The following is a 21,162-nucleotide window of genomic DNA, read 5'->3' on the forward strand; positions in this document are numbered from 1 at the left end:
TAAGACTATGTTGCAGGAAATTTCCTGCTTTTTTGTGAATACGTGATGGAAGAGCTTGAGTGTTTTGAAAAACCATAGCTACTATTTTAGAGGCTACTTGCCAATCATCTGACTAAATATATTAAATTTTTTTTGTGTCTTGTTCCAAAAACAGATCTTCCTCTATTTTAATTTTTTTCTTTTCTTTTTTTCTTTTTTCTTTTTTTTTTTTAAGGTGTCCAGATAGAAACTGTAATTTCTGCCTCAGTGTTAAACAGCACATTCAGTGCTTGTGTAAAAATATTTCAGGTAATTTTGTTGGTTTGGTTGTAGGTTTTTTGATTACAGCTGGCTCAGTTCTATCACTGATATGGAAACAGAGGTGGTTTTAGGGAATAAGTGTAGGGACTTTTCTGCCATGCAGAAAGGTTTAGAGTTTGAGTTAATTCTTCTCCAGAGATTTCTTCCTCTGATAGGAGAATATGGTAATAGCAAAGAGGTCATCTGGCTAGTGAATAAGAAAAGAATATTAAAACCTCGTGTTGGGTGCTCAGCTCTAGGAGGGAACCATAGTTCTAAAGGAATGTTTGCCCTCTACAAAATATGCACTGCTTATCTGAAGAGTCTGTGAAATTTCCTCTTTAAAATTTTTCTACACTTGTACTATAAGTTGTATATAATACAAAAACAGAGCTCAAGGCATTTCCTTTCTCTTTTTTAGGCACAGAAATCATGGATAGAAAGAGCATTTTACAAGAGAGAATGTGTCCATATCATACCCAGCACCAAAGACCCCCATAGGTAATTGCATGTTACTTGTATAAAAAATGAAAGTTGGTTAAAAAATAAGTCTCTCTATTGATGTATGCATAGAATGGATATGAAGATAAATATTTTGTAAACTTATTTAATCAGAAAATGTTTGAATTACATCTGGAGTGATGGATTCCTATGGGAACAATTTGTTTACATTTCGTAACTTATTTAATAAGAAAAAAGATAAATCAAGGGTGGGTCAGCATCTGTGTTTAATTTCCTTATCTTCTTAGCTCAATATTCAGTGCACTGAATATTTACCTAAATTGGATGCATGACACACAACACTGTCAAAAGCAAATAGACACATTAAACTACCAATTTAAAATTTGTGCTAAACCATGCAAAAGCTGATTACTTGTCCTGATGTTACTTGAAGAAAAGAAATGTTCTTTAATTTCATTTTGTACATAATTAGAACAAAGCACAATTTTTTTTAAATACAGGAGAGTCCTAAGTAAACAAGACACAGGGAAAAAATGGTATTTTGTTACTTCCATACATAAAGGCTTCAGGAAAGGAATCAGCAGAGCTGAAAAGGGGTTGGGTTCTTTTTGTAGTTTGTTTCCCTGTTGAGTTTATACACGCGCATGACTCGGGTTCTCTGTTTAATGTCATAGGTGTTGCTGTGGGCGTCTAACAGGTCAACACATTGGACAGCCTCCAAGCGCCTCCGTTACTCAGAATGAGAAAAATGAAACCAGGCTTGCTCGCAATGACATCCAGTCGGAGAAGTGGTCCATCAGCAAGCACACACAGCTCAGCCCGACGGACGCCTTTGGAACCATTGAGTTCCAAGGAGGAGGCCACTCCAATAAAGCCATGGTAACCATGTTTTTCTCTTAGATAGATAATGCTGCTAGCTAAAAGCAAGCGTTCAGAAAGAATGGACAACGTTCTTTCTTAACTTCATGCTAAAGTGTTATGGAGTGTATGACCGGAATATATGTTTTTATGTATCACATGCCAAAGAGTGGGTGAACAAAATTAACTGTAAAAGCTGGAGTGCAGTGTAAGAGGAGCTACCTTTAGAAAGGCTGAAGGCACATTAATATGCTGCTGTCCTAATTTTATTCCAATGGCTGCTCATCACTCTTTTTCTGAAGAATTTTAGAATTTAACTATGATTTCCTATTGCTGGCTGTGTCTGCAAAGCTGACAGATTTTATACATACCAAATTCCCATTAATATTCCTCCAGAGGCGTATAGAAGGATAGACCAGTTAGACTTATGGTTCATATTTCAGTGAAATAAGAGGCTCCAGGAAGCGTCTAATCTAGGAATTACAAAATCCCTTGATCAAGAAGTTACTCTTTCCCTGTGGAGTGGTACCAAAGTGCATTGATCTGAAGGCTTTGCTCCACTAACTTGGAGAAATGTCTCCAGTACACACACAGTAACCCATGAGTGTATTTCTTCTATGTAATATTACATGAAAGAAACAATCTCTCTGACTCTATCTAAACTGCAGAACCTGGATCTTTGGGAATGACAGAGGGGTGTGTGCCTAGGACTTCAAGGCCAATACATTGCTTTGGCAGTGAGGACAGAAGCTGAACTCCTGGGCACTTTGCAGAATAACCTGCCCAGAAATCCAGTACTGTTTTCTGTGCATGAATTCTTCCCAACAGATGACTCAGATCTGTCAAAAAACAGAGACTAGAGACAGTCAAAATCTCAGGTATTATGCTAGTGAGGGCATAGTATTTTCCTCAGATGTGCACAGAAGTGCCAGAGTTGGAGTGACTTCTCAAGTGGACGGTTCTGTTTGTGCAGGTGGATTGCTTATTTGCTAGAAGCTAGAAAGCTGCACCAAAACCAGAAAATTAGGTAATTTTTCTGAGAGTATCACAGACATCATATGTTCAATTGATAACCAATCACCTAGAAATCTGCAAGGCCAGAGGTCCAAAGATACAGTAATGAATGTCCTTAACCGTATATGGATTTTTTGCATTGGATCAGTTTTATGAGAAGGGGTAAGAGCTTTTCCAGTGATGTCCTTGAAGATTGCTATAAAGCAATAAACAGCCCTGCCCAGACATAAGTAGTCTTGGGGAGCCAAGAAATTATGAAGGCTTTAGGAAAGCTGTTGACACGAATTCTCTTAGAAGATTTCTCATCTTTCCTGGGATTCCGATGTCCTGGCATAGTGCTGGAAGAGGACAACCTCTAAGATTCAGGCTGTGTGCTCAAAGTACAATTGAAGTGCAGCTGTGGATATAAAACTGGAAGTCAGTATAAGGGAAAGAAAAACATTGTCACAGAGTGCAGTTAGGACTGAAACCATGAACAATTTAGAAAAGAAAAGAGAATGTAAAAAGTGACTTAAATTCTCAGAAAACCAAATAACAAGTTAAAACTTAGGGATAAAGACAATGCATTTATTGCTAGAAAATCTCCAGATTTATTTTGTCAGACTAGAATCAAGAAGCTGCACATGCCACCTATTTGTAATCATTAAACCCCACCCAAAGCATGGGAATAAAACACAGTCTCCATTCATTTAAAAAAAAAAACTATAACATCTCCTGAAATTTGATTATTCCACTGGTGGGAAAAGTGCTTCAAATTAAATAATCCAGTAAATATCTCTCAAATTAGTTTTCTGATCGCTTTCCACCAGTGAGAAAAATGCCTTTCATAAGATCAAAACACAAATAAGGAGGCTTGCATAACAATTTAAATGGAAATGGATAAAAGAATTTTGTTATAATGTGTTTTCCACAGAAGCAGCATGAAGATGTCCTTGTGCTCATATTTCTATGCCCAGACATTATTTTAGGGTAGATATGGTCAAAAAGTCGCCTAACAACTTGTTGCAGTTTTATTGATAGAAAGTTAAATTCCTACCTTTGCATTTACTGGGTACTAGGATTTTCTCATAATAAAAAAATAAAATTTAACAAATAATAAAATTTAACAAATCCAAAGGTTTTTGTGGAAGCCAAGAATTTGCTCAACCAAAGGAACCCACCAACTTTTTCAGCAGAGGAAGGAAAAAGGAGATTTATTGATAAAATAAGGCATGAAATAAAAGGAGCAAGTACATAGTAGCTCCTGGAAATACTCTTTTTAGCTGTACATTCTCAAACCCAAATGCAGAGAATCTGATCTGTGTGGATAAGGGAAGAAAGATAAAGGGAAAAAAACATGATAAATATATTCCTTAAAAAAATGTGTTAGTAATTTTCTAGGTACTGGCTATCAAATAATGCTATAGCATACAAGCTGGTTTTTGCTGGCAATCATGGTAAGTTTATATTGTACTTATTGGCTAATAAAATAACCTTACAAAGCAGCAAGATTTGGCAAGCTGACCAAATCAAGGAAACCCTCAAGGGAAAAAATTTGCGTTACATTTTCCACCTATTCCCTATTTTATTTCCTGAAATGGATGCTCACATTGAAAATCACTAAGCAAGGGAAACACCAAATTGAGCAGTATTTTCTTGGTCTGTGCTAACAGCAAAATTGTTAAACTGTTCTGAATTTGACTTCAAAGAATTAGGTGGGGTTTGTTAATAGGAACCATAACCTTAGATTTATAACTGGGAAACCAGGAGCCAATTAATGGAACAGACTAGTTCAATGTAAAACTGACAGATGATTATTTTCTCAATTTGAAGTAACAGAACTAGATTTTAATAAAAAATATATACTATGTGTAATCATACTTTCCATGATAAAATATTATATCAGCTGCCACCAGACAACAAGAAAGAGATCTTTGCTGTGGAAATGAAAATTACACGGAAATTCTAACAGAACACATGGATTTAGAACAAAAAAGCAAAGATATAGGTTTATATATTGTAAATAGAACTGACTGGGCCATTAACTTCATTTCCACAGCCACACAGAACAAAAATTCTCAAACAGAATGAGTTTTGCTAATGCCATGGAGCTGTTAAAGTATCTTCAGTGCAGCTGCATTATCCTCCTTAAATCAATCATACAAATAGCTTAATAATTTCTGCAGGATATTATATAGAAACACATAGCTGAGATTAGGTAACACTGGTTAACAAGATCAGTTACTAAAAAGGCCTTTCCTTCAATTTCATGCAACCACAGAGGATCCTGCAACAAGACCGTGGTATTTAGATATCTGTCACTCTCATATTTTCTTTACAAGTGATTCATCCCATTAATATGTAAGAAATGCAATTAACAATTTTGCTTGTCTGCAATTATTTTCGTTTTATTGCAGATTTTCAAATTTAACAACTAAGATGTGAGAGGCATGTGGATGTACATAAATTTTAGTAATAGGTTTTGCAAATAAAATTGAGAAAAACACAGGAAAACTAATAAAATATGATCTGCTTATGCTAGCCGGCTCTTTGCAGTTTAAGTAACACACTTATCTAACTTTATACTAGCATTTTACTAAATCAGAAAGCAATTATCAAACTCATGTGAGTGATTCCATTCCAATTAAGAGCAATATTCTGAAAAATTTGAAAATGTATTCTGTTCATCAGTGTACAAATTAAGACAAACTTGCTGAGATGCATTGTACACTGCACTTTTGGCCAAACCCATTTTTTTTAATACACTATCTGCCTTTAGACACACACACGCACACACACACTCCCCTCCTTAATGTTCTCTCATTAACTGGTGGGTCTGGATTGTCTATAAACTGCTTTAAAGGATTGCTCTTTGCAGAACTAAAATTTCTTTCATCATGGTTTTTCAGGGTTAAATGGAAGATGGTTGTTTGAAAAGCCTTTGGTGAGTTAAATAGATTCCTCCTCACTGAATACATTTCAATGATGCATTTCATATGCAGAGTAAAATCCTAAAATAAGTTTGCAGCTGCAAAAGAAAGGAAGTTTACTTCAGTGTTATCTGCTTAACTTTTCTTATGGTGTAAGGAAACATGAAAGAACATCAGAAGAATTCCAATGAACATTAACAGTTACTAAGACAAAGTTGCTAATATTCAGATCCTTAAAACTTTATTATTTGGAAGTCAGTCACAGAGAAAGGTATTTTTCTTGGTTTGAAATGCATTGAGTTTTATAAAGACTGTATAAAAAGGATGCCAAAATCATCAGGGCTTTTGAGAGGAAAAAAAAGATAAACATATAACTTGCAAAAAACCATGAAAAGACAGCAATCATTGTTTCTGTTATAGTAAATTACTTCTTAAAAAATATTTACAGAATTTTAAAGATGGTATTCTACATGGCGAAAAAGGGGAAATAACACAGAAAAACCTTTATCCAAAGCCCATTTAAATCAATGAGGGTCCTTTCACTGATTGTTTAGTGGAACTTGGATTAGGCCTTAAGGTGCTAAGAAGGAATAACTTAATAACTTATACAGAACCAATCTGGTTTCAGTCTACAATCTGGTTTCAGTCTAAATAGCAGGGGTTTTGTTTAATTCAGTGAGAATTACATCTAATTTTTTTGTTTGGTTTGTTTTTGGTTTTGTTTTTTTGTTTTTTGGGATTTTTTTGGTTTTTTGTGAGGATCACGCTTTTGGCAGTTTGGGGCAACCAGTCTTTAATTTGAAGACATATCTGTAGGGATAGAAACTTAAATAAGTTACCAAAAAGAAACACAGGAGCAATGTTAGAATACAGATCACAAAATGTTGTCTGAATCTACTTACTTTCAGAAATACAACAAAATTTTCAGTCTCTTTAATTTATTCACTGACGGTCTCATCTGCAATCATTCACCAAGTACTTTAATGAGACAGCTGTGCTAAAGTAACAGAGTAGTAAATCTCTTCCTCAGGAACTTTGACTTTTGCCCTAGGGCACTGGAGTCGAACTTGGAAGTGTCTGGCTGTTTGACTGCTGGTGGGCATAGGTTTGTTTTAGAGAACACTTGACAAAAATAGTGAAACAACAAATGCACTCTTGCTGACTACTACTGTGCTGGTCTGGGATGAAATGGGAATTGCAGTTTGAGCTTGATGCTTTGTCCTTTCATGTTCAGTGTTGATGACAGTCAGGTCAGTCTGCAGGTTTTGTGATCCAGAACTGCACTTTTGCTTCCTAACTTCCCCTGCTTTGCCCCCACATAAATACTGAATTCTTGCATCCTATCTATATACTTCTCCCATAAAGAAAGGGCTAAACCATTTCCCATTAGAACTGGTAATTTCTACAGCTGACAGATACCCCAGCCATGGAATTTCATTGCACAACAGCATAGTGGTTTATCTTGTTTTGTATCTGCCTCTAGACGCTATGGCAAGAGAATTCAGAAACAAAAGAAACACTCATTAGCATTCTAAAGAAAAACTGATAGGGATAAATATTCTATTACAAGATTGGAAGACATGAATTTTTGTTACAGACTAAAGTGGCCTTAAAGGTGTGATTTATAACTTAATGTAAACTTTTAAAAATAGGACAGAATTCTTTTTTAGTTACTAGCTAACATATTAAGTAATGGCAAAAGAGTAAATTCAAGTATGCCAAACTAAAAATTGTTTCTTTAAGAGCAAAAATTATTCAAATAGCCATAAAAATTGAATGCTATGCACAAAAGAAAAATCATGTTTGGCATTCTTGCCAAAAACTTCTAAACCACTAAATTTTATCTTACTTGATTTAAATTTTAATTTACACGAAAGAATCTTAGCTATTTAGTTTTCCTTAAATTTCTCCTTTGCAAAGTAAAATTATACTAAGTATAAAGGGGGTTTTCCTGCAGTATAAAAAGCAAGCAGTTGCTTTTAATACAAGCTGTCTACATTTCAAATAAATGCAAGAAAATACTTCTTTCTTAGTCACATTATAGGCTTATATTTATTGGAATTCAGTGGTCTTCATAGACTAAGAAGGTAGGGACAGTGAAATTCCACATTCTGAGGTATTTTTTAAAAAATCTAAAGAAGAAAAAATGAAGAAAAAAGTAGTCACTGTCCAGATTAGATAACACACATCTGATGCCATTTGTGCCTTCACCGTAGTGTCATCCCAGATGATGCAATGGCATATTTTCAACATATTTTCAACACATGGTCATTGCCAGTATGAATTCACCTTAATTGTCTTCTGAAGACTTGCAATCTGTCTTCACCACAAAGCAGAGTAAGGTACCAGTGATTCGAAACTAAAGGCTCCATAGTTTAACCAGCAGAGTTTTCATGTAGGCCCTGTGAAGGATGTTGTCTGTGAATGTATCCAAGTGCCCTTTGCAGCCTCAGATCTCCCTTAAGACATGAAAAAGGGAAAAAAGATCATTCTTCTTATTTCTCACCCTCTAGTGTGTTAAAACTTTGACAACCCTCAAATCCTAATTTAAAAACTTTTAATGTTTCAATCTAGTCAGTGGGATCAGGTGCTGCACAAGATTTTATCTCACACTGGAAATTGACTGAGTAGCTACTGAGGAGGCAGTTCATCTATATTAATGAGCTTGATAGACATGAACACCGTGTTTTTTATGTCCAGTAGCTGTTGTGAGTTTTCCTGGCTACTGCAGAGAATATTGCTGATGCACTGGGGTGAAAATCCATTCCCAAGTCCTTGCTGGGCTTTTGATTTGGCTGTGCCCCCCCCCCCCAACTAATTCTGCAAACAGGCTTCTGCTTCCAGAAATGTTAACAGTAAATGTTTACTGTGCAACAACCCAGTCTTGCAAAAAATCATGCTTGTTAGCAGTTTCCCCTGGAAAATGTTAGGTCCTTTTTTCTTAATCAACTAGAAAGGAAACCACTTTGTTATCATATGGTTTTATTATTTTTTTTATTTTTATTGCTAAAAGATAAACATTTGGCAAGAAATACCAATTAGACATGTCAAAAAGAGGAAAAAAATATTACATAATATGTATGGATACCATACTACCTGCCATGTTACAATAAATAGTTTAGGACTAGTTATTCCTCAGGCTGAAGGCAAAGGCATGCATCTGATGCCTGCACTGACAACCCATCAAGGGAAAGACTGCTGAAGCTGCTCTACAGGTATTGATTCAATCAGAAGTTTGACAGACCAGTGAGTGCTTTCTGCAACCTATTTTATTTTATTAAAAGGATCCTTCCCTTAGCAGCCATAGAAAGCTTAGATCTTAGCAACTATAGAAAGAATTTTTTCCTGTTTCTGCTACGTAACTAGAAATAAAAAATTATCATGTGCCCTGTCACAGATTTTGTGAAACAGCAACAGACAGAGCAGGAGAAAGGCTTGTAACAGAGAGAGACATGTATTTGTGTCACATGGTATTGCTGTAAGAATTTTGAATACAGTGGTTATCTTTGAGCATACACAGATGGGCATGATCTCCCCTGGCACAAATTGCTGCCTGTGTAGCACAGAATGGCCAGCAACTGGAAATGCACAAATTTTTTTCACAGCCCTTTTAGGATCTAGAGTTTTCTAAGGCAAGATCATGAAATTGGACATTCTTTCATCTGGAAAGTATCAGTTTGGTAGTTTTGCTCAGTTTAAACTTATGTGTGCTTGAAGAACTGGGTTTTTATCTGTTATTTCTTACCTGTTGAGGGTTTGACTTCAGTAATTTGAAAATGAAGTACAAGTAAATACCCAGTTGTGACCCTGACTACCTAGGTCACCTTTGGCAGACCTATTATATTTTTGGTCCAGCTTTTGCATTTATAAATTGTAGACATTAATCTTTCAAGCATTGCTAAGATTTTTGAAACAATTAATTTCTTAATTTCCTAAATCAAGAAAACTGTCCAGCCTGTGAAGTCCCAGTGTTCCATTATTCCTAGTTTCTCAACTAGGAAACTAATCATCAAGTTAGCAAATAGTTACTGGTTTTGTCATCAAAAAAGTGATCTACTGGGCACAGATAATATACATTAGAAACCAGCGGGTATAACCAATCTTCTTTTCTCTACTCTCTACTGTTGCCCTTGTTCCTGCAGTATGTACGTGTGTCTTTTGACACAAAGCCTGACCTTCTTCTGCATCTGATGACCAAAGAGTGGCAACTTGAGCTCCCCAAACTTCTCATCTCTGTGCATGGGGGACTTCAGAATTTTGAACTTCAGCCAAAACTCAAGCAAGTCTTTGGAAAAGGACTTATCAAGGCCGCAATGACAACTGGAGCATGGATATTCACTGGAGGAGTAAACACAGGTAAGAGCAACATTGTAATGAAAGCACAGTGGCATCTAAGAGGCTTCATCACAAAAAAAGGGGGGGGGGGGAAGGGAGGTAGGAATTATGAGATTAGAAAGCCATTCTATACTTTATTTTATTGGTCATTTCTCTACTCTGTGGAAAAAAGAAAATGCAAAGTTCATACCAACCTGGCAGCTGGTATAAAACAGAATAAATGGTTTACTAAAGTATGAAAAGCACACTTTGGAGCTGAAAATAAAACCCCCTGCAAGACAATTTCATTAGTGCATCACCAAGGAAAACTTCATAAGATCAGGTCTTTATTAAGGTCTGTAAGCTGCAGGGAAGGAGTACTAGTCAAAGAAGTCCAACTCTTATTACACAAAAATGAAAACACTTTCATCCAGAAAGGACATTTATTTTATTTAGTCAGGTGACCCAAAGTATTAAAGGAAAAAGTTCTGGTTTTGGGATGTGATGGGAAATTTCTTCCTTACTTGTAGGCAGCTCAACCTAATTTCTTTGCTATTACATTTTCATCAAGAGCAATACCTGCCATTTCTAGTAAAAGAGCATTTATGATACATAAAATCGGTGTCCTAGGGACCCAAGACAGCAGCTGGCCCAGCTCTGCTAGCAGACAGCATGTACACTTTGGGAATAAGCTGCAAAACGTAGGTCCCTAGACAGAAAATTCTGGCACTGACATCTCAATTACCCTCCCTGAAGGGGGCAGAAAGGGGGAGAGATTCAGGGAAGAGTCAAAAAAGCTCTGCTACAGAGAATTGCAAAAAGTTTTGAGCTAGGACATGAACTTGTAAATTCTTATGTCATTCTCATTTGCTGCAAAGCTATAATTTTTTACTTTAGTAAGAGTGTATCTTCTTACTGTCTCTGGAAAACAATGTAATCATTCTATCATGTGTTAATTTTAGTGCATGGTGGATCAACTCCTACATGTTTGAATATAAATGCTTAATAGGTGTCTTGGACTTGGTCTTCAGAGCACATCAAATTTAAAGCAGTATTCAGTTTTATCACAGCAGCAATACAAGTAGCACAGAATCATAGAATATGTTGAGTTGGAAGCAAACCACAAGGATCAAAGAGTCCAGCTCCTGGCCCTGCACAGGACAACCCCAGGAATCACAGCATGTGTCTGTCAGTGTTGTCAAAAACTTTTTGAACTCTGGCAGGCTTGGTGCCTGAAGAAAGAAAAGAGGTATAGTTTTTGGAGTGTTAGATAAATAGACACAAATGTAATATGCCCCACATCTCTTCAAAATAAATAATAAAATCAGATTAATGTTGATCTGTGCACTCTGGTGGTAATAATATTAGTTGTGAGATACTCTTGTCATGGTGATGGCAAAGACAGATGTAAGTTTTATGTTAAAATTACATCAGAAGAATGTACGTGTTGTACACTTATTGGAGTTGATTACCAGAGCAACTGTAGAAATCAAAATACAGATTTTTTTTTTTTTAAAGGACAGAGGATTACACTTGTACTTGGCAAATGCACAATTGCTTCCTACTATTTTTCAAATCCTCATATTTGCAAAGGCCAAAATAATACAAATGAAACAGAAAAGTCCTCATAAATGCTGTTGTAAAGGACTGTTTTTCCTAGATAAAACAATGTAGTTCAAGTGTCTTTCTGCTCTTTTAAGAAGAAACAATTCAAAAAGAAATTTTGCAACATCAGTAATCTCTCATTGTTGTCTGTAATTTCTGGAGGAAAGCAGTTGATTGCTCCAGGACTCGGTTTTCAAACTGCATAGCTGAAAATTATTTGTGAAATCATAAAAACTGAGGATTTCTTGGTACAGTCTCTTTTGTTGAAGATGAATATTAAAATCGAGTTTCTCTTAAGGAAAATTATAACTGAAATGTGCTGAAATACTGCTGTTGGACTGAGAATCAGTGACACGGGAGAGACAGAGCATACCTGGCTATAAACATGACTGTTGTTCTGAATATTCATGTCATGCTGAAGGTTGATTATTCTAAACAAGAGAAATTTTTGCAGTCTGGACAGATTTTCTGCTTTAAATCCTTTAGGCTGTTGGATCACAGCTTAATTCATAGCTGATGGCAGGTACAGGGTTGAGGTTTTTTAACCTTCCACCACAGGAAGAATACTAGACTCAAGGACACAGAGGATCTGCTAGGTTGTGGGGATTTTTCTTACATTTACAGTCACTTACAGTTCAGAAAACTGAAACGAAAATTCTAACAATTGTGTGACTGTAGTTTCTATCCAGTCATCTTGAAATTGTGAAATTTAAACAGTATGGAAATTCAGCAACTGAGAATAAAATAACATCTGCAGCAAACCCACAGGTCTGCTTCAGTGCAGCCACATCCTAAAAATAGTTGTTAATAGATAGATTAAATTAATAATTTAAAATACTTAAATTAATAATTTAAAAGATTATTTTATTAAAAGAAAGGAGAAATGACACTTGTCCTTTGCACAGAGATGCCAATGAAACACTGCCAAAGCTGGTCTAGGGTGAGGAAGCAGCCCTTGGAAGAATGCTGGGAAGCAGCCATTCTCTCTGTATGAATTTCTGTTTTCTCACTGATTCCCAGGGTGGGTACTAATACTCAGCTGGAAGCTATCTCAGGTGACTGAGTTTGTTTGGAAAGAGTGGCAAAATAGCTTCATCACAGAGTAGCATAATGATGTTTTCACATTTCCATCCTTGATTGGAAGCATTTGTGTACAAGCTGCACTTCTGAGGGAGTTGGGGGGTGGGGGGCGGGGAGCACAATTAATTCCTATGCTTCTTTCTGTGCTTGGAAATACACAAATGCTTGCATGCACATGTGAGCACAAGTGCAGATAAATAAGCGACAGTGAACAGTCAGCATTTCCATTCTTCTTTCTAAAGCTGTGTATTTTTTCCTATTACTTCATTTAGTAATTTTTGGATTTAATAAAATGGATTCACTGAAATTAATAATAAGAAATAGGACTGTATTCACAGTTTTACTTAATTGTAAGGATAGGCACAAGTATTCCCTAAAAAAACCCAACTCTATACTAAATCCATATGATAATGAACAAAAAAGATGTCATTATAAATTTCTGTTTTATGCTCTTTCTTTGCCAGGGGTCATTCGGCATGTTGGAGATGCCCTGAAAGATCATGCCTCAAAATCTCGAGGGAAGATCTGCACCATCGGTATAGCTCCCTGGGGGATTGTGGAAAATCAAGAGGATCTGATTGGCAAAGATGTAAGACCTATACAGACATAGATGACCTCCAGTATCTATAAATCTTCTGGTTATTTTTCCTGCCTTCTCCATCCACCACTTAGCAATTCCTCTTAGAATTATTGTCTGCAGCAAAAAGTCAATATATACACAGGTTTTCCATTAGGGTTGATGGCAGGTTTTGATACAGCAGCAATAAAAATTCCTGCACTGTATCATACTGAAAAATAAATTATAAGGGCAATTCATTAAACCTATTCTTGAAAATATATCAAAGCTTCATCCTTTGAACTCCGTGAACCTGGAAAAGTGCTTAAGAAAATACTCTTTGCAAAACTTGAAATCTGGTTTATTTTCAAACAATACTGTAATGCCTTGGTTAAATTCAAAATTTCAGGCTATCCTCCTTCGAATATATTCCCTCCCATACATTTTTATTGATGTAATTTTGAAAGGTCTTACTGGGTGTTGTAAATAAGAGCGACCTCAAATAATTCACCTTCAGCCACTTTCTGAAGGACAGGGCTGGTGTTCCTCCTATTCTTTCACACCAGTCTTCTGTTTTAAAATTCTAATACAGTAAGATTAACTACTTAATTTTAAATACATGAATAGTTCATCTGCATCTGGTTATTTGTTACATGAACCTTTTCTGAACCCGTTTTTTTTCTCTCTTCTGGTTCATTCCTAAGAAATCTGTCTGAGAACTAGTGACTATGGGTGGAAGAGATACAGTTTTAAATCTGCATAAGGAACTTCTTTCTAGTCTTCACTAGCCTAACACATTCTTCTCTGTATGTTCTGTATCCATGTCCAAGTTGGGAAAGGGAAGAAGATTCAGGTATCTCTTAAGTCAGGGGACTTACAATGATTATAAAGAAAATTTTCCAATTACAGTTTATTGCAATCCACTATGAAAGTACAACTGTTAGGGGGAAATGTATTAGCCTGGAATTTTTTGCTCTAATACCACAAAAACAAGCATGATCAGACTTTGTCACAGTAATTCTGAGTCACCAATGAATTCTTCTGAGGTGCAGTGCAGAAGGTAATTAGCGGAAAAATCTAATCACAAGGATGCTTTGTATCTTCTTAAAGAAGTGTAATGTACACATCATTTTCAAATATATAGTCTAGTGATTAGGCACGGGGTTCTGGAAACATAGCAGGACAAATTTAGGAAAAACATAAAATTAGCCATAAATTTTCAAACATTCCTATTCCTTTATTACTTTTTTCCTCCTGTTGCAAGGCTGCCTCAGTTCTGAGGTAGTCACTGCCTGTTTAAGGGGATCTGGAGCCTTCTTTTGCAGAAAAAGCTAAAAAAACCCCTAGATTTCCCAGATGTTCCAGCCAAGTGGAGCAGCTCCCCTGAATTCTGATTTCTTTAGGCAATGCTTTCCTCTAACTATCCTTCCAATTTAACAGGAAACCAAGAAATTGTATGGTAATTTTATTTTAAAACAAACAACTATTTTTTTAAAAAAAACTTGTGATAAAATCATAAAAGACTTAATACTTACTCTGATCATCAGATAGAAAATGAAAAAAGTTTAATATAAAGTTGCAACTCATTTGGGTGGGGTCTTCGATTAAGGCAGACACAATTACATCAGTAGGGTAACAATTACAAGGTCATCACTAAGGACAAAATATTTCAAAAAATACCTTTGATAGACAACATGAGCATGGCCCCAAACCTCCTGGCCCCAAATAGTTTTACAAAATTATTGATCAATGGCATGATGTAATGCTGAAGCACTTCTGGTTTTATCCATCTCTGATGCACATGTAATGATACTGCTTTATGCTTACAGATATCAAATTTCACCTTCCATTTAATTACCTCATCAGGCTGTTTTATGAAGACCTTAGTCCACTGAAATATTTGTAAGCTTTTCACCCTCTAATTAAACACTAATTCCTTATACCTATGTTGAATGGATATAATGCAGCTTGGGGTAGGCCATATAAGTCACTAAATCTCCTTAGTAAGAGCCTTCACAAAAATTACCTTTTCCTTCTCACTGTTTTCCCACCCTTCCCCCAGCTTTCCTCAGTTACTTCTGCCTCAAAGGACTTTCTCTCTTATTCAATGCATGCAGTTTCTTTAGAAGCATTTGGTGAGGAAGCTGTTTTGGAAGCTTTTTAAAAATCAAAGTGTGCTATATTGACTGGCTCATTAGAGGTGAATGCTGTGAAATGAACCGAGAAGGGGAAATGTAAATAGTACCATAAGCATGTAAAATGAATCATCATTAACCAAGAAACAAAGGCCACAAAGGATTATACAAGGGGGGGAAAAAGTCTACCAGTAGTAAAAGACTTGGTGAACTCTAGCATCAATGTGGATTTATGCCAATGTGCACTATGTCTAGTTAAATTATTATCAGAACTGAAGAGTTATAAAAACATACCCTTCCAGCATCAGACAGAGGCAGAAGACTGTTGTAGTCATGGGTTTTGGAGGGACAGGGGGTGCAGAGGGGGAGCTGTGGTGATTGCACATGCCCCAGAGCATGTGGCCTTCCTGCGCCTCATGGCAAGGGAGGCGTGCTCAGCAGAAGTGCTCCTCTGCTAATGCCTCAGCCTTATGGATCCAGAAGCCGTAGCTGAGGGCTTTTATTATATTTACCAGCCCTTCCAAGTCAGTCAGCCTTCAGGAATACTGAGGGACTTCGTCAGAGCCATAAAGAAAACTGACCAAGTTAAAGGAAATATTATTGCTGTTTGCTATTTGTTATATTGTGATGGTTAAAGATCCCTAAAGACACATGTCTTACTCCAGTACTGTAAAAGCAATATAGCAGAAAATAGTGCAACCCTTAACACTCTCAGATTCGAATTTAGAAACAAAGGACACAAGGGACCTAGTTGCCTTATTTTCCCATATTTTCTGATAGAACTGAGAAAGTAAAGTGGCTTGCTCAATCTTGAAGAAAACTGTGATTATAAACAAGTTTCTTCCTACACACAGAACCATTCTCCCATCTAAAAGAGTACACTTTGTAAGTCATTGTAGTATGCATGTCTCTACTTTCAGGGTCTGTTTGGTCCTCATTTGGATTTAATTCCAAGTCATCTCAGTAGGAGACCAGGGGTAAAGATACAGACTGGCATATTTGTAGCATATGTGGAGAATTTGGACCATGAACCAAAAGGTCCAGGAACCTCTGAATTAAATCAGGAACTACTCTGTTCCCTGGTAAGCTCCAGAGCAACAAGGCTGCAAAAATGGCCTGATCTGAACAAGAGCTGCTACTCCTTGAGAAGCAAGGCATGCATCTCTTTCTCTTTCCATCACTACTTTGAGTTCTCTGTTTGTCACAAGCTCTTTGCCTCCACATAGACTGCTCAGATTCATGCACTGGTTCACATTGCACTTGCAGGCTCGTTGTCATGGTGAGTTACCCTGAGAGATTTTTCAAGTCTCTATGCTGAGTGTCATGTGCCTACAGGGATTCTAAGGAGAACAAAGCTTCTCATTCAAGCTCTCTGCCACCTCAGGGTGCAAAGGCAAGGGCTGGGGTCAGCCAAGCCACTCACCTCAGCCACTCCCTCAGCCCATGCAGCATGAGTACTGCTTCACAGCACGGCTGCTGTCGCATTCATTAATTTGTATTTGGAGGGACTGTCTTGAGCACAAACTATTCCTTTCAGCTCTGCAGAAGAAGATGTCGAGGGACATTATTCCCTATTGTCCCTATTCTCACTGCAAGGTTGGACAGGACTTTGAGCCATCTAGTCTAGTGGAAGGTGTCCCTGCCCATGGTGTGCGGTCTTTAAGGTCAACTGAGTCATTTTGAAGGTCACTTCCAGTCCTAACTGTCCTGCAATTCTATATCTGTAAAAAGAGGATGAGAAGACAGCTTAAAGTCATAGCTTTTTCTAACCATTTAACTTGCCTGTAAAATGCGAGGGATTGAAAAGAACAGAGGAATGAAAATGGCAAAAGTCAGAAATCACAAATCTGCTGAGTGTTGTGGAAGATCAAGTAACCTCAAGGAAGTAGCCTCAAAGGCTAGTACGTTCTTACCTTCCTGAAGATTTTGTTTGTCCTTTTCTCAGGAAGAGTATCGCAGTGTGGTTTGAGAAATAATATTGTTAAAAAAAAGAATTCAGATGTTGAATTGTGCATGCTGTGAACAGTTCAATTGAAAATAATTGTAGTCTCATTTTCACATCCATTAAATTTATTAATAATGTAACTAGCCTCGTAGCTAAATGCAGAACAAAAGTAGTGCTGCAGCAGCACTACTGAGTCAATATATGAAGGCTTCAGTACTACAACTCATTAGAGCTGCAGATCAAGATGTCACAGTTAGAAGATTTTGAGCTGTGGCTCTCAGGAACAAACCACAAGCTGTCAGTAGAATTTTCTGCACAGTGGCCTGTACTCATACAATGAACTGGCAACTCAAGGGATTCCTTTTCTGTAACACCTTGCTGGTGTCCATTTATTGAGAGATGAGGTGGATAAAGTTTAAAAAATCTGCACTGTTTTAATTTGATTTTATTCGATTCTTAGGGATGTGAGAAAGAGCCTTCCTTCTCTTTCTGGCAATGCCATGGGCTACATGGTTTCTGTATCTGTAGAAGCTAGCTATTAAACACATTCCAGCAGGTACTGATACTTGTTAAGTCATATGCAGCTGTAGAACAAATTATTATGAATGAGGCACCAAAAGAAACAGCATTAAAAAAAAATCTGAGCCAGAGCTATCACCTGTTCTCACAGAGTTTAGTGCACTCCCTTGCTGTTGGCCAGCTGCCCTCTAGGTCTTCTCAGAGATTTTCCCTCCTTTTGCAGGGTGAAGAGCTTACAGAGCACCCTTTGCATGGCAGTTTACAACAGCAAAAGAAGTCTGTGTGTTTCTCCTTGCTGGCTAAGAGTTGACCAAATTAGGCAGACACTCATAAGTGAAAATAATCTATAGAGAGAGATCTCTGGCTAAAGAATTGTTAACACATATTATTTTTAAAGAATTGTGTCTCAATTAGAGATCTGTTTAGAATTACAGAGGGAGAAAAGCTTAGGAATAAATCAGTAACTTATGATTTTTCTGTCTGCAAGCATTTATGTCAAATTTTGAGTGTACATATTTGTGCATTTAAAGAACAAGGCCTGAAAAATTAATGATGTCAGAACTCTGAAGAAAATGAGTTCTGATGTCAGTAATGGAGGATAGCCCAGTAAGAGTATTCTAACAAGTCCTTACAGTGCTTCTTCAGCTAGGACTTCATTTTATGGATTTTCTGTTTTGTCTCTCCAAAAGGACAAGACATACATAAGAAAGGCAGGGAATAGTATTGCTAGAAAACCTTTGAAGTATCAGTTAGAATGCCTTGACACAACACCAATTCTTTTGCTGTCTTGGTGAAGTCTTACTTATGTCAATAAGTAAGAGTACTCCAGAGTTCTCTTACTTAAGTAATAATAAGTAAGAATACTCCAGAGTAGCTGACAGCCAAATGTGGCCCTATGCTATTATTTGGTCTGTCTGGTGGCTATGAGTGGGATAATTCTGTGGCAATTTACTTAGCCTGCTGCACAGTTTCTCCTGATGAAATCAAATCAAAGGAAGTGAAGCAAACTCCCCATTGACAGAGAATTTCTAAAGCCATTGTGAACATACACAACTGATGCTAAGAGTGGGCCGATAGTTTTTCCAAGAAAATTGAAAATGTGGTGTAATATCATGTGTACACCTCTCCAAGAGTGGAACTCACCTGTATTTGTGTATCTTCAGTGCTGGTGGTTCTGCATGAGCCAACACTGGAGGCATGATGCTGGGTGGGGTCTGTGAAGGACAAATCAAAGAATTTGGTCAGAGCAAGATGAGATTTTACACCAACTGTCTAGAGAGTCAGCATCAGACAGGGTATACAGTGTGTGTGTGTAGGCACCCAGACCTACCTAGCACTGACCATTAGCTGGATTTTAAAGGAAGCAGTGAACGTTGATACTATTGAAACATATTACCATGGAAAACACTTTAAGCCATGTCTGCATCTGGAAGGGCAGTGTCATTTTCTACTTTTCACATGAAAGACAGTAGTACTCAAGTGCAGTATTTTAATTTTGATTTTTTCTTTTGTTTCATCTTGTCAGATCATATGTTGCAATTGCTTTTGTTCAGAGGCTTTTTTGTTAAGTGTACCTTCTTTTTCCTCGGTCTCTAAAATGCAGGTGGTCCGACCATACCAGACGATGTCCAACCCCATGAGCAAGCTGACAGTGCTCAACAGCATGCATTCTCATTTTATTTTGGCTGACAATGGTACTACTGGTAAATATGGAGCAGAGGTAAAGCTTCGTAGACACCTGGAAAAGCACATTTCACTTCAGAAGATAAATACAAGTGAGTAACATGTTGCTTGTATTACTTTATAATTACAAAAACCACTCAGTATAAAGAAGCAATAATTCTGCACGTTTGGGGGAGTGGTTCTACTGTCTATGGTGACCATGACCTAAGGAAAGCAAATAATGAACAAAGATAATAAAATTTTATTTTAGAATGCAATGAGTTTTAGGCTGCACAGCAGAAATAACTGGATTTGTTTCTGCTAAGTTTCAAGAAGTATTTGCTAAGTATTTGCTAAGTTTCAGATTCTACTCGGGTCTTTGCACTTTTCTCTCTTCCTTAGAACTGTGTGCAGTTAGGTTCTCCTTCATTTAGTAAAGAATAAAGTGAAATTAGTATAGTTACAGAAAAGGGTAACAAAATGTAAAGGAGAGATTTTATTACAAATGTTTTGCAAGTTGAAGAAACACTGATATTTATCGGCAGTAAGTGTTCCATAAAAGTGCTGTTATATCTTTGCATTGTGTTTATTAGTTTCTCCTAGGCAGCTGTCATTAGTCAAAACCAGAAGCTGAGTTATGAACTTAGGTGTTCCTTCCGCTTCATCTTTTGCAACCCTGATGATATCACATCATGACCCGACTGAAGCCCCAGTTTTCTCTGAAAGTTGTGGTTTTTTCTTTTCATGTACCACTTTTCTACCTAAAAGAAAAAAAATAGTCACCTAAGTAAGCATTTCTGCATAGATAAAATAAAATATGATATCTCAATACTAGTATTATTATTTCTGTAGTGTACCCACATTTGATGCTTGATGTAGTGCACACATGCTTTGAGATGGGGACTTAATTTCAATTATAATTTTGGTCTCACAAATAAACATCAGTGTTGTGCCTCCACAGGATTTCTTTAGGAATAGAACAGATCTAGTTTTTCAAAAGTGATCATATGCAGCCTTTCTGCTAATAACTCTCTTGAAACATGCGATTTTGAGGAATGGTGAAACTTTTTTTGTGACATAGGCACGTGAAACTGGAATGAGACTCTCAGACATCAGGTGACAATGAATTACAGGCAGGTGAACTAGAATGGGTGAACTAGAATGTTCTCCATGCTTGATAAAGTTTTCTGTATGATGAATATAATCTGTGCTTAAATTAAAATGTTGTGCCACTTACAGTCTTCAACAGCACTGCATGAACTCCAGTCACTACAGGTTTATTGTTTTTAGGATATCACAGTTATATTGCTTTTTATCAGAGAGCACTATGTAGATATGCACAAAATGCATGAAGCATAAGCAGTGGGTGCATGCCTGGGATCTTCCTTGACAGATGAACACAGTATAATCTATTCCTTGCTTGACCAGCAGCAAAAAGGCACATTTGAAAATGGCATATCATGAAAATACATAAAATCTTGGTATAAACAGCAGTTATTTTGAAGGTTTTTAAAAGAAAAGTGTGAGCTTTTACAGTTTACATCACAACATTTTTGTGGTAAAATCTTATCTTAAAAAATTAACCTCTTCAGGGATATTTAACTAAATTCAGATTTGGTCAAGAGGCTTATCTTTTAAAAAGAGACTGATGGATGAAACTGCAGACTTTGGTCATTCAAGTCAAATGCTTGCCTTACTTCTTCAAACATCTAAAAAATTGAAGAACTTCTATTCTCTGGTTTCTTTCTGCAGTACGCCCCACAAACAAAAGTAAGCATCCTCCTTTTCACTTTCCTCTGTGACAGAAACTGTCCACCATTTAAC

At 36.8% G+C, this 21,162-nt stretch overlaps 1 protein-coding gene across 2 annotated transcripts in view; it reads left to right on the forward strand.

The window, feature by feature from the left end:
• The window catches only part of TRPM3 (transient receptor potential cation channel subfamily M member 3), a gene marked incomplete at both ends in the record, with an annotated part of 376,542 nt that overhangs the window by 247,004 nt on the left and 108,376 nt on the right, over positions 1-21,162 (forward strand). For both annotated transcript variants that reach the window (XM_084224553.1, XM_084224554.1), the window contains 5 exons: positions 701-780; positions 1,416-1,620; positions 9,665-9,878; positions 12,986-13,110; positions 19,280-19,451. In XM_084224553.1, coding sequence (XP_084080679.1) covers positions 701-780; positions 1,416-1,620; positions 9,665-9,878; positions 12,986-13,110; positions 19,280-19,451 — 796 coding nt within the window. The remainder of the gene's footprint in view (positions 1-700; positions 781-1,415; positions 1,621-9,664; positions 9,879-12,985; positions 13,111-19,279; positions 19,452-21,162) is intronic.

Source organism: Fringilla coelebs, assembly GCF_963513975.1.
Source record: "Fringilla coelebs genome assembly, chromosome: Z".
NCBI classification, from domain to species: Eukaryota; Metazoa; Chordata; class Aves; order Passeriformes; family Fringillidae; genus Fringilla; species Fringilla coelebs.